Source organism: Gossypium arboreum, chromosome 11, assembly GCF_025698485.1.
Source record: "Gossypium arboreum isolate Shixiya-1 chromosome 11, ASM2569848v2, whole genome shotgun sequence".
NCBI classification, from domain to species: domain Eukaryota; kingdom Viridiplantae; phylum Streptophyta; class Magnoliopsida; order Malvales; family Malvaceae; genus Gossypium; species Gossypium arboreum.
The window spans coordinates 117578206-117591514 of record NC_069080.1 but is presented as its reverse complement, the minus strand read 5'-3'; the positions used below and the strand labels follow the sequence as shown (position 1 = coordinate 117591514).

General features: G+C 33.2%; 2 protein-coding genes and 1 non-coding gene across 3 annotated transcripts; 2 read left to right on the top strand and 1 right to left on the bottom strand.

Annotated features, from left to right (window-relative positions):
* Window positions 1-1405: 1405 nt before the first annotated feature.
* On the top strand, window positions 1406-4885 carry LOC108471111 (perakine reductase-like). The gene is made up of 7 exons (XM_017772699.2): window positions 1406-1685; window positions 1821-1988; window positions 2095-2298; window positions 2429-2601; window positions 2685-2781; window positions 4040-4193; window positions 4332-4885. The coding sequence occupies exons 1-7, from the start codon at window positions 1623-1625 to the stop codon at window positions 4523-4525; spliced, it is 1053 nt and encodes a 350-aa protein (XP_017628188.2). The 5' UTR covers window positions 1406-1622; the 3' UTR covers window positions 4526-4885.
* A 255-nt stretch (window positions 4886-5140) lies between these two features.
* On the top strand, window positions 5141-5225 carry LOC128284607 (small nucleolar RNA snoR114). The gene has a single exon (XR_008275032.1). It is a non-coding gene; the product is annotated as a small nucleolar RNA snoR114 (small nucleolar RNA).
* A 1245-nt stretch (window positions 5226-6470) lies between these two features.
* LOC108472098 (uncharacterized mitochondrial protein AtMg00810-like) lies at window positions 6471-7094 on the bottom strand. The gene has a single exon (XM_017773618.1). The coding sequence runs from the start codon at window positions 7092-7094 to the stop codon at window positions 6471-6473; it is 624 nt and encodes a 207-aa protein (XP_017629107.1).
* Window positions 7095-13309: the final 6215 nt, after the last annotated feature.

The window sequence follows — 13309 nt, the reverse complement described above, 5'->3', positions numbered from 1 at the left end:
TATCTGATATCATTCTGATAGTTGGATAGTTCAATCAAACATCTCGAATAATGGAATAATCATATGTTAAAGTTATTTTTTTGTTATTAATCATCAATAGTTTGCTACTAATATTATTGATTATACATTATTATTTTACTCTTATTAATATTTATATTACGAAATTTATTACCAATATTATTGAGGTAGTTTTTTAGCAATACTTGGACCATTACCAACCGGTTTGTAGCATTGTCTGCTCAAAAAACTTGTCATGTTTAAGTAGCAAATTTTGGCAACAAAAAATCTTTAGGTTTTGATTTTTACTGATACTTGGATGTTAGTCAAACTATCTTTAATATTCAAACTACACACAATAACATATTTTGGAAATTAATTTGGATTTGGACCGAATGAATCAATTTCTTAAGTTTGGTGGATTAAGTTTGATGAATTAGATCGAATCGGGTAAAACTTGGAATTATATCTTGAAAATTCAAAACTTATCTTGAAGTGATTGAAGATATTTTTTATGCTTATTATCTTGCTTGTTTTAAGGGAAGACTGATTGTAATTAATATGATATGTTAGCAAGTCTCAATTCTTCATAAATTGAGGTTATAGGTGAGATACTGAATAGAGAGCACTTATTCTTATAGATTAAAATTTTTTTCTTTTAAGTGCATTGTGTCAAAGATTTAAGTGTTATTTAATAAGAGTATTAGAGCACAACCCAAATTTTTTCTTTCAAAGTTAGATTTTAAAGGTATTTTGGACGCTTTTAACACTTATAAAAAAAATTTAAGCATTTGACCAAATTTAAAAATTACTTGAATATAATTTCCCAAAGTTTAACACGAAGTTTTACAAAATTTGATTTAGGAAATATTTTGTTATATAAAATCATTTGAAAAATCAAAGCTAACACCAACAATAATTAATTAATTAATTAATTAAAAATTCGTAAAAATTTTAAAAAATTACTAAACCAGTTCAATTATCGATTTTTGCCCCACTTTCCGATTTTTACCAATTTCATGTAGTTTCCCAATCAATCGGTTCAATCCCTTTATTTGAACTATTATATCGATCAATTCTTAATCCGTTCGATTCGGTCTTGTTCTAGTAACACTAGTCACATCATTAAATCTAAATAATATCCATGTCGAGATCAAAATGGGTCTAATTGTCAAGTTTAAATATTAAAGTGAATAAAAAATTACAAACACTAAATTAGACCGATTTATCACGTTGAGAGGGAAAAAAAGGATATTACCCTTAAATATTTATAAATTCTTGCAACATAAATATCAATGTTTTTAATAAAACAGAAAAAAAAAAAAGATGACCTATGGGATGACATATTAGGAACATATTATCAAAGTTTATAAATTCTTGCAACATAAATATTAATGTTTTTAATAAAACAGACAAAAAGATAACCTATGGGGTGACATATTAGCAACATATTCAGAATTCTTTACATATTTAGAGTAGTGAACTAAGATGGAGATTCTAACCTTCATAGCCATCTGCTAAATCTTTTATACTTACTGTTTCTTTTGAGCTGTACTCAAACAAGAAAAGCCTTAGTTCATTAACACAAGAAAGAACAGAAAAAAAAAAAAGAGAAGGAACAAAAGATGGGTGAGGAGCAGCAGAGAATTCAGATTCCCAGAGTCAAACTGGGAACTCAAGGACTGGAGGTTAGATTCTGTTCTTCTTACACTACTCATGACAAAGGTCGTCTCTAGATATGCCCTGAATTTTCGTCATTTTTGTTCCTCCAAGATATGCAGACTGTAGCTGGATTTAATTGTCTCAGTTCTTTTGTTTTGTAGGTTTCAAAGTTGGGGTTTGGCTGTATGGGTCTCACTGGAGGTTACAGTTGTCCAGTCTCTGAAGAAGTTGGGATATCGATTATCAAGCATGCATTCCACAGAGGAATCACTTTCTTTGATACATCTGATATGTATGGACCCAAAACTAATGAAATTTTGGTTGGAAAGGTAGACATGTTTGGACAAGCTGTTTGTATTTTCAAGTCCAATTACCCAAGCTTCTATTATTGTTCTTGTCTCATGAACCTGTAAAACCAATATCTTCCTTTTTCAGGCATTGAAGCAGCTACCAAGAGAGAAGGTACAGTTAGCCACAAAGTTTGGTTTCGAAAAACTGGATTCAACTGGTATCAAAATAAACGGTACACCTGAATATGTCCGTGCCTCTATCGAGGCTAGCCTAAAGCGCCTAGATGTGGACTATATAGATCTCTATTACCAGCACAGGGTTGACACCAACACTCCTATAGAGTATACTGTAAGTGCTGCAGTTGAAAGCACCATAAGATTATTTGTTCAATACATAATACCAAGTCCTAGATTTTCCTTCTTTCATCTTCTTATTGTAGGGAAACTGTCTTTTAACTGGTTGAGCCTTTTGACTTTAGATGTCTGAACTCAAGAAGTTAGTGGAAGAGGGGAAAATTAAGTACATAGGTTTATCTCAAGCTAGCCCTGAAACTATAAAGAGAGCACATGCGGTTCATCCTATAAGTGCTTTCCAGACGGAGTGGTCGCTGTGGACTCGTGATATCGAGGATGAAATAGTACCCCTTTGCAGGTTCGTTCGTGTATCTTGAACCATTGAAACTTAAAAAAAAATTGTAATTCGAACTCTAATCTTGCTAGTCATGTTCTATGCAGGGAACTTGGAATTGGGATTGTTCCTTATAGCCCTCTTGGTCGCGGTTTCTTTGGTGGCAAAGGAGTGGTGGAAACTGTGCCTGCAAATAGTCATCTGGTATGGGAACTAACTTATTTAGTGATTAAAACTCAATTCGACTCGAAAAAATTAAAAAAGAAATTTAAATTTTGAGTTAAACGAATCGAGTTATTCGAGTTACTTGAGTCAACTCGAATTTTTTTTCGAATTTCGAGTTTGAATCGAGTTGAATTTTCGAATTCGAATAACTCGAATAATTCAAATATCAAACTATAATATTTTATATTTTTACTCTAAACTCTCAAATATTTTTACTTTCCTTCAAAACTTTTACCCCTTCTCATTTTCCCTCCAAAACTTTTACTCCCCTTTTATCCCAACCCCTAATCTACCCAAAATTTATTTCCCACCAAAATTTTACTCTCTCATTTATTTTTTTTCAAAATTTTACTCCTAAAAACCTTTAAAATTTTTTATTTTCTCCCAAAATTTTTACTCCCTTTCACTTTCCCCTTAAAATTTTTACTTCCTTCACATCCCACCTCCCATCTATCCCAAACTCCCCCCCAAATTTTTTTAAATATTTTTTCTCCAAAATTTTACTCCCCTTATTTACTTTCCCTCAAACTTTTATTGCCCAAAACTTTTTATTTTTCCCCTAAACTTTTACTTCTCACTCTTTACTCTCAAATAAAAATTTAAAATTATCCAAAAAAAATCACTAAACGAAATAGTAATAATTTTATTTATATCTATTATTTATATTATTAAATTAAATTTCACATTTTATATTATTTATATTATTAAAATTTTTAGTCATATTGAATATTTATATTAAAATTGAATTATTAATTATGCCATTAAATATTCATGTTAAAATTTTATATTAGTATCCATTTCACATTTTATTTTTGAAATAACTTTTATTAAAAATTATATTTTTATATTTAATATATTTTTAATTCCAAAATAAATAGTGCATATAAAATTAATAAATAAATTATGAGGTGATGAAAGTTAATAAAAATTTTGGTTAAGGTGGGCAAATTTTAGTACGAGGGGTGACAGTGGTTACAAGGACTCAAAATTATTTTTTAAAATTTAACTCAAACAAATATAGTCGGTTCAATTCGATTTGAATTCCATCTCACTCGACTCGATTCGAGAAAATTTCAAATCAAATTAGGATGATAAAATATGATTCGTCAACTCAATTAACTCGAAATTTTTTTATTCGATTCAGTTCGATTCGATCGAACGCCTACCCCTACTTTAACCTATCCTTAATCTTTGTATAGAAAGTAAACTAATACCCTCCCAACTTCTACCTTTTAAGCTATATTTCCCAAGGTTTCAAGGAGAAAACTTGGACAGAAACAAGATGTTGTATTTGAAAGTGGATAAGTTGGCTGAGAAGCATGGATGTAGCCCTGCACAATTAGCACTTGCCTGGGTTCTTTATCAAGGGGATGATGTAGCACCGATTCCCGGTGAGTCACATTCTGTAATTTTCAACATCTATTATCTCTTTTCGATGGCCTTGTACCAAGTGCCAATGCATATGCCTTGTTTAGATAATAGAACTAGGACCATAGTTTTGATCCTTTCTTTCATTCTTGTTTTCACAGGAACAACAAAGATAAAAAATCTGGATAGTAACATTGATTCAGTAAAAGTAAAGCTCACAGCAGAAGATTTGAAAGAAATTTCTGATGCGGTTCCGATAAATGAGGTAGCAGGTGATGTTTTGCCTGATAGATTTAGTCAATTACACTGGAAGTTTGGTAATACACCACCAAAGGGGAGCAAAGTTTCAACCTGAAAAAAACCATGGATGCCAAGTCTGCAGCAAAATATGAAGTTTTGGATGAACGGACTCTCCAACAACTCAAACTATTGAAAAATTGTATCAATGATTTGGTAAGCAATTTGGTTAAAGTACTAATGAAGGGTTGAGTGAGAGTAGAAGCCTGCATTACCAAACCAAAACAAATAAGCAGTTTTGTATTGTGTTTCTGTCTGTGATATGTAGCTAGTAATCTTCCAAGTTATGTAGTTTGAAAATGAACCAGGTTGTTTGTTTATCACCTGAATGCTGCTAGTAACAGCAGCATTATTGTATTAGGTTTCTACTACCTGCTTTACTTGGAGAAATAAAAAAAATCTACTTTTTTCCAGAAAATTTAACACAAGTGAATGCGTCCCTTGCTCTAAATCTATTAAAATTATTGATCTCTTCTTTTGTTTCATTTCATTTTTACATGAGTAAAAGCTGTACCAAATAACAATATGAGATATCTTTCAAAAAAAAAAAAAATCAATCTATGGGATTTATAAAATATGTTAAAACGATTGCACAACGAACCACCAGTGTGCTAGAATAGTACCCTGCCACGGTACAGACCCGGGTTCGATCCCCGCCTGGTGCCTATTGTTGGAGCAATGAAGAGAACCGCTCTTTTGTGAATGTTGGGTTCATCTTTGTCTCTGATCTTACGATGGAAAACTACGCTTCTGAGCTCTTTTATCCTTTTTTTTTCTTTCTCTATTTTAGATTCTAAATATCATTTTCCAGGTGAAGAAAAGGAATTTAAGAAAATTCTAATTCTGAATTTCGTTGAATTTTTTTTTTAAAAGTTAGTATACTTTAATTTATCATCTCACCTTTCAATTTTACAAAAAATAAAAAAGTTTGTCAATTTATTGGTGCAAATCTTTTGCATATAAATTGAAGAATAATTGATTTTCCCTATTCATATATGAATAATGGGTAGGTTTTGTAAAGTTGAGGGATGAAAAATCAAGATTAGACCATTAAGAAAAGAAAAAAGGAGGAAAAAAAAAGCAAGAAAATTCTTGGAAAAAAAGCAGCAAAGGTTGTTCTCTCTCTTTTTATTTTATAAATATAATTCAGAAGCAACAAATTTTTGGAAAGAGCTGTCAAACTTATATAAAGAAAACAAGAAAAGAAAAATGGTAGCTCGCAAATTCCTGGTTCGCCATGATGACTCAACGTTTACCGTCAATTACAACACTGACGATGGTTTTGAAGTCTGTTTCTGTTGGAGAGGACAACTGCACAAAGAGAAAGAAACTCAAAACAACCTTTAAAAATAAGATATAGTAAAAATGTTTCTAAGAGTAATCTTATCAAACAGGTTATGGACACAAATAAGCTATAGTATATTTGGGAAAAACTGTTGCATCTTATTCAACAAAAGATCAGCCTCTTATATAGGCTTTACACAACAAAAACAGAAAAATGAGGCAAAAAATAAATTGAGCACAACCCAACCAAATCTAAATTTAGAAAAACTAATTTTGAATCATTCTCCAACACTCCCCCTTGATTCAAACTTGCACACACCAAGTAAGGCTCTAAAATAACAAAACTTCTCTTTGGGCAATGACTTGGTCAGCACATCTACCAGCTAATCTTGAGTGCTGCAATATTCCAATGTTATCTCCTCCTTTGCAAGCAAATCGCGTATAAAATGATAGCGAATGTTTATATGCTTCGTTCTACCATGGAATGTTGGATTTTTTGTCATGATAACAGTTGCTTTATTGTCACAAAATATTTTCGTTGCTATCTTTTGCTCATGTTGAAGATTTGCTAACACTCTTCTTAGCCAAATGGCTTGACAAGCTGCTGAGGTTGCTACTATATACTCAACTTCAGAAGTTGGCAGTACTGCTGTAGCTTGTTTTTTCGAACTCCAAGTGATCACTCCCGAACCTAGAGTGAAACTATTTGCTGAAATACTTCATCTATCATCCAACGAACTTGCCCAATCACTGTCTGTGAACCCACACAATCTGAAATTTGAAGTTTTGGAGTACCAAATGCCATACTCCAAAGTTCCTGCAATATAACGCAAGACTCTTTTTGCTGCTCCATAATGAACTGTTGAAGGTTGTTGCATAAACCTGGAAATAACACTAACAGGGAATGCAATATCGGGCCTGGTGTGCGTCAAGTAAATTAAACCACCTACCAAGTTTCTAAACCTTTTTGCATTTTCCATTTCTCCTTTATCTTCTTGCTGCAATTTCTCATTGATATTCATGGGTGTAGTTGCAGACTTGCAATTAAGCATGCCAAACTTACTAAGAAGGTCATTGGTATATTTTCTTTGTGAGATAAAAATACCATCTTCAGCCTGATGAACTTCAAGACCAAGGAAATAATGCAGTAGACCCATATTCGACATCTCAAATTCATTCATCATTTGAGATTTAAACTTATCCACAAGAAAGGTAGAAGAACTAGTATAAATGATATCATCAACATAAAGACAGAATATGATGAAATCATTACCTTCCTTTTTCACATACAAGGTGGGCTCGCTCTCACTTCTCACGTACCCTTTTTTTCTGAAAATACCCATCAATCTTGTTGTACCATGCTCGAGGGGCTTACTTCAATCCGTATAACGCCTTTTTTAGCTTGTACACCTTCATTTCATTGCCCTTTTTTATGAAACCTTCCGGCTATGCTACATAAGCCTGTTTTTGTAGGTCTCCATTAATGAATGCTGACTTGACATCAAATTGATAAACGGGCCATTGCAGTTGTGCAACCAATGTTAGAATAAGCCTCATTGTTTCAAACTGAGCTACCAGAGAGAAAGCTTCTTCGAAATTAACACCATGTTGTTGTGCATAAACTTTAGCCATAAGACGAGCTTTGTATTTCTGTAAGCTTCCATCAGCAGCAAACTTTGTTTTGAACACCCACTTCAAGCCAATTGCACTTTTATCCCATGTTCCATTCTTCTCGATCCTTTTATCTCTTCCTCTATTGTCTTCTGCCACTCTTCATTTTCGACAGCTTCTTCATAGTATATAGGATTTGAAATAGTAAGAGCAAACTGACAAGATACATAAGTGTCATCAACATATTTTGGATTCGACTTTCTGGCCCTTGTTGATCTTCTAAGTGAGAGTTGTTCAACTATAGGCTCTTTAGGAGTTGTAGGTCTTGGTGAATTAGGAGGTGAACTTGCTAAATTTAACTCTTGTCTTTCATCTTGTGAAACCTCAATGGGCATAGAAATTTGCTGATGTACCTGCTCTTCATTCCCATCCCAACTTGCATTTTCATCAAAAACAACATTCCTGCTAATAATCACCTTGCCACTCAAAGGGTTGTAAAGCCTATATGCTTTGGATTGAGAGTAAAAACCAACAAAGATGCATTTCACAAAATTTTCATCAAGCTTGATTCGATTGTGTGAATCGACCAAAGAATAGGCAATACAACCAAATATTTTCAAATGGCTTATAAAAGGTCTACTATGTAACAGCCCAATTTAGACCCTAGTCAGAATAGTGGTTTTGAGACCAAAAATCTGAGTCAGAAAAATATTTTAATATTAATTTCTATGTTTACAACATGATATGTGATATGTGTGAAAATTTCGTGTGAAAATTTTATCGTTTGTGTGCTCAATTTGATAAAAGGACTAAATCGCGTAAAATGCAAAAGTGACATGCTAGTTGTTTAAAGTGCTTATAAGCTATGGTTTATTAAATGAGAAGTCTTTATGTAGCAATTGAACCATGGATAGTGGAAATGGACAATAAGAGCCATTAAATGAATGATTTTGGTGTTATTTTATTAAGGTTATTTTAGTAAATGTTTTATTAATGTTTAATAAATAAAACCAAAATTAATTTTCGTTCATCTTCTTCATTAGTTGACAGAATATCGCAATAAAAATAGGGTTTGAATGCTCAAAATAGTTCGGCACTTTGGGGGAGCAATTATCAAGAAATGAGGAAATCAAATTTGGATTAGGGAAAGTCTAAAATTGTCGAATAGTCGTTCCGGTCCATTCGTGTTAGTACGAGGTAAGTTCACAAGTAAATAAATATTGTTAAATTGAAATGTATGTGCATTACATGTGCTAAATTAAGCTGTAAAGAAATATATGTGTGTTACTGAAATGAACTAAGCTTTGTAGAATCTGTTATGAGCATGGATTGATTGAATATGTGATATTGAGAAAGTTCCGATAATGCAACGATGTCTAAAAAGCCTCGTACGAACCATAGGAATAGTTAGGATACATATGTCATGACATAGGAATTTCGATATGTATTATCGTGTAAGACCACGTCTGGGATGTTGGCATCGATTTGTGATTTACGTGTAAGACCATGTCAGGGACATTGGCATCGTATCTGATTTCGTGTAAGACCCTGTCTGGGACAGTGGCATCGATATTTGATTACATGTAAGACCACATCTAGGACGTTGGTATTGTATGAATTTATGAGCTATCCAAGTATCCTTATTGATTCCGAACAGTTCAACGGGTATTCTAAGAAATGAATAACTATGTGAAATAGCATCCGATACAGGTACGTGTGATTTGTTTATGAAATTCAGTAATGAAAGGTGAGTATGTTTCATATGACTATACGTGAAATATATGGAAACTAATGATATGAATGTATACAAATGAATGATGTGTTATATACGTTCAATATATGAAATTGTGGTCTTCTGTTTCGGACATGAGAATTATGAAACATGAAACATGGTTTTGATGTATGATTACTTGGTTCGAAAACTTGAACGGATAATGAAATGACCATGGTTGGTTTGCGATATAATGAATATGTATGAGCTTGATTTATATGATTGAGCTGACGGTTGTTATTCGAATTTGAAAGCATGGTTATATGTTCAGTGATAAATAAGATAAATGGAGTTTTTAATGTGGTTATATGGAATTTATGAGTAAAATGAATGTATATGTGATTGAAATTTGTTAAATTTGGTTTAATGATATTTGTTCATTATTATCATTGAAATGATTTGGTTGCTTATGGCTTACTAAGATTTCAAAGCTTATTCTGTGTGTTTTTCCTTTTGTTTATAGAGTTTCGGAGACTTGCTCGGGTTGGAAGTCGTAAGAGACCTCATCACACTATCTGGTTATCATTTCGGTAAATAAAAGCTTTGAGTTTTTAGTTAGGTGGCATGTATAGATTAGTTTCGATATGGTTTATTTTGATTTGTATATATGTAGCCCTGCGAAAATGGCTTGTTAATGATGTTAATGTTTGTGTATATATATGGCCTAGTAAAATGGTATTTTTGGTAAGATTGTTATAATCTTGAAATGGTGGAAAATGTGATATGAATCATGTGTTCATGGTATGAATTAGGTACATAGAATTAATATGTTTGAGTTGGAATTATGTATGGAAATGACTAATGATATTGAAGTATGAGTGAATGAATTTGGCATGTGATTTTGGTGTGCTTTGGTATAGAAACTAAATACGAAATAGATTGATGATATTATGGATTGATTGATATATTTATTTGGAGTTGAATTTGGCTGAAAATGTTGCATATATGATGCTTGATTTTGTCCACATAGGCAGAGACACGGGCGTGTGTCTCATCCGTATGCGACACACAGTCATGCTACATAGTTGTGTGTCCCCTGGAGTAGTCTTACAATTTAAAGTCAGTCTCGAGCACGGCCTAGATACACGGGCGTGTCTGGTGGCCATGTGAGGCACACAGCCTAGGCACATGGGCATATGTGGCTATTTTGAAGGGTACATGGGATAGACACACAGGCGTGTGGTCAACCGTGTAACCCAAGTCAGTTTCGACCATGGCCAAGGCACACGAGCGTGTCTTCGGCCGTGTGAATAAGTCAGTATGTATGCCCTATTTTGCCACACTTAGACACACGGGCATGTCTAATACCGTGTGAGGCACACGACTTGTTCACATAGGCGTGTGACCTTTATAACTTAGAAAAAAAATTGTTAAGTTTTGAGAAATTTTATACGAGATCAGTTTAGTCTCGAACCTTCTTCAAAGCATGTTCAAGGTCTCGTAGACCTTCTAAAGAGACTCTTTATGTATGATTTGCTATGAAATAATGATATGATTGGTGTTTGTGAATTGATCGTAAAATGTCCAGTAATGCCTCTTAACCCTAATCTGGCGACGGTTACGGGTTAGGGGTGTTACATCTTAGCACTCCACACTTCATAAGGTATTCGATTAAGAACCACCCTTTTTGGAGACAAATTCAGCAAATAAACAGCAACAACAACACTCTCAGCCCAAAACTTATCTGGCAGCCCCTTAGATCTCAGCAAACTTCTTGCCATTTTGATAATCGTTCGGTTCTTGTGTTCAGCCAGATCGTTTTGCTGCGGTGTATAAGTTGCTGTCAACTCTCTATGTATGCCATACTTTTCACAAAACTGGTTAAATTCATTAGACAAAAATTCTCCTCCTCGATCAGTGCGCAAAGCCTTGATACTTCTTCCACTTTGCTTTTCAACGAGCGCCTTGAACTTTTTAAAAGTTTCGAATGCTTTTGATTTGGAGTGAAGAAAATACATCCAACTCATGCGGTTGCAATCATCTATAAATAACAAAAAATAGTGACTTCCACCCAAGGATTCTATCTTCATGGGACCACAAATATCAACATGTACAAGCCCAAGACACTGTAACACCCTTTTAGAGTTTCCTACAGGAAATGGTTTTTTACATTGTTTCCCAAATATACACCCTTCGCACAAATCTAAAGACTCAATTTTTTGCAGCCCGAACACCATTTCCTTTTAACTCAACAATTTTAGACCCTTTACATTCAAGTGCCCATATCATAAATGCCACAACTTAGACTCACTTTTCTCTTTAACAACAAGAGCCTGACTTTCTACATTAGAGACTTTAAGAGGAAAGAGTTTGTTTGGTGCCATCTGAACATCAACAATAATTTTTCCTGATTTTTTGTCTCTAATCACACAAAATATATCATCAAACATGACAGAATATCCACTACCCATAAGCTGCCCAATGCTCAATAAATTTTGAGATAAAGTAGGAATAAAATAGACATTATAAAGGAGCTTTATGTTACCATGACCATTGCTTATCGCCATAGTGTCTTTGCCCTCAACTTGCATTTACTTGTCATCACCAAGTCTCACCTTCACCTTGTATGACTCATCCAACTCTTTGAACAAAGATTTTATCCCAGTCATATGTTTTGAATAGCCGTTGTCCAAAAACCATATGTTTTTTGAAGCTATAATGTTATCTTGTTAAGCCATGAACAACTTAATCTTTTCGTCACCTTCTGCATAGTTGGCTTGTATTTCCCTTTTCCAACAATCCGCCTTCACATGCCCATATTTCTTGCAATAATAGCATTGAACATTGCTCCTGTATTGCTTCTATTTTTCTGTCATCTGCTTTTGTTCATCATGTCCAGCACCTCTACCTCTGCGTCGACCTCCTCTACTACGATAACCACCTCTGTATGTGGCCTTTCTTGAATCGTCTTGCTACTTAGAAGGCTCTTCCATCACTTGGAATGCCTTTTCGTCAGACTTTTCATTTGTTTGGTTCAATCTCACTTCGTGGGACTGCAAAGATCCCTGTAGTTCATCAAATGAGTAAGTAGCTAAGTCTTTAGATTCCTCAATAACTGCAACGACATGATCAAACTTTGGAGTCAAACTCCGCAACACCTTTTCAATAGTAGTTTGATCCTGTAATGACCCAAAATTTACGGGCATCGGAAAAGTACATTAAAGGGCCTCCGTCTTAGTAAATTGAGTTCGAAAATAATTACTAGAAATATTTATGAGTTTAGCGATGTGTTTAATTAGGTTTAAATTAGGTGAATTTAGCTTAATTTAGAGTAATTAGTAAAAAAGACTAAATTGAATAAGGAGTAAAAGTCTAATTATAAATTAATAGAAAATAAGGGCCAAATAGGCAATTAAGCCTATTTGGGAACATGAGGCAGCAAAAGGAGTAAAAATCTAAAATTTTTACTTGATAATAAAATATGATTTTGACAAGTGGATGGTGAAAAAAAATAATAAATAAATTATTATTATATATTATTAGTAACTAAAGTAAATAAAAGAAATAGAATAAAGAAAAGAAACAAAAAGAATAGAGAAAAGAGAACAGAAAGCATTCGAACAGGGGAAGGAAAGAAGAAAATAAAAGAGAGAAAAGGGAAAATAAGGTTTTTGAAGCTTGGAGTTTAATTAGTAAGCTCAATCAAGTCCTTTTCTCTTAATTTTGATGTTCTAAAAGTATTAAAACAAGGTTTGATAGAATTAAGTTGGTGGTTTAGAAGTTTTTAGATTTTTAAACAAAGTTCATGTTGAACAAAATGATAAAATAGGGGTTTAATTGAAGGAACTTAAGTTAGAATAGAGATTGAAATGTAAAGTAAACTATAAGTTTTGTGTTTTAGGGACTAAATTGAGGAAAATTCAAAATTAGGAAAATATGTTGAAAATTTAATAGCTAAATTTGAGTTTGAATGAAATTTGAATAGAAATAAAGTGTGAATTGGTGTTGTAAATTTGGTTATTAACATTTTTCACAAAATAGTTTTGGGCAGTGGTAGTGTTTTGATTTTGAAAATTCACAAAAAATGTAGAAATCGAACTAGAGAATTAAAAAATATGGAATTAAATCTTGTTTAGTCTAGTTTCTTATAGAAGAAACGGTGTAAGAAACGGAATTTTAGATCATGAGATATTATAAGTTTTGTGAGACAAGGTCAGAATGAATTTGGGTTCTCCT

What these genes read in the sequence shown, in the direction of transcription:
- LOC108472098 (XM_017773618.1), bottom strand. Translation starts at nt 7,094, where the DNA reads ATGGGTATTTTCAGAAAAAAAGGGTACGTGAGAAGTGAGAGCGAGCCC.
- LOC108471111 (XM_017772699.2), top strand. Translation starts at nt 1,623, where the DNA reads ATGGGTGAGGAGCAGCAGAGAATTCAGATTCCCAGAGTCAAACTGGGA. An exon ending in TGGGAACTCAAGGACTGGAG is followed by an intron (nt 1,686 to 1,820) that starts GTTAGATTCTGT and finishes TTTGTTTTGTAG; the next exon opens with GTTTCAAAGTTGGGGTTTGG. An exon ending in TGCCTGCAAATAGTCATCTG is followed by an intron (nt 2,782 to 4,039) that starts GTATGGGAACTA and finishes CTACCTTTTAAG; the next exon opens with CTATATTTCCCAAGGTTTCA.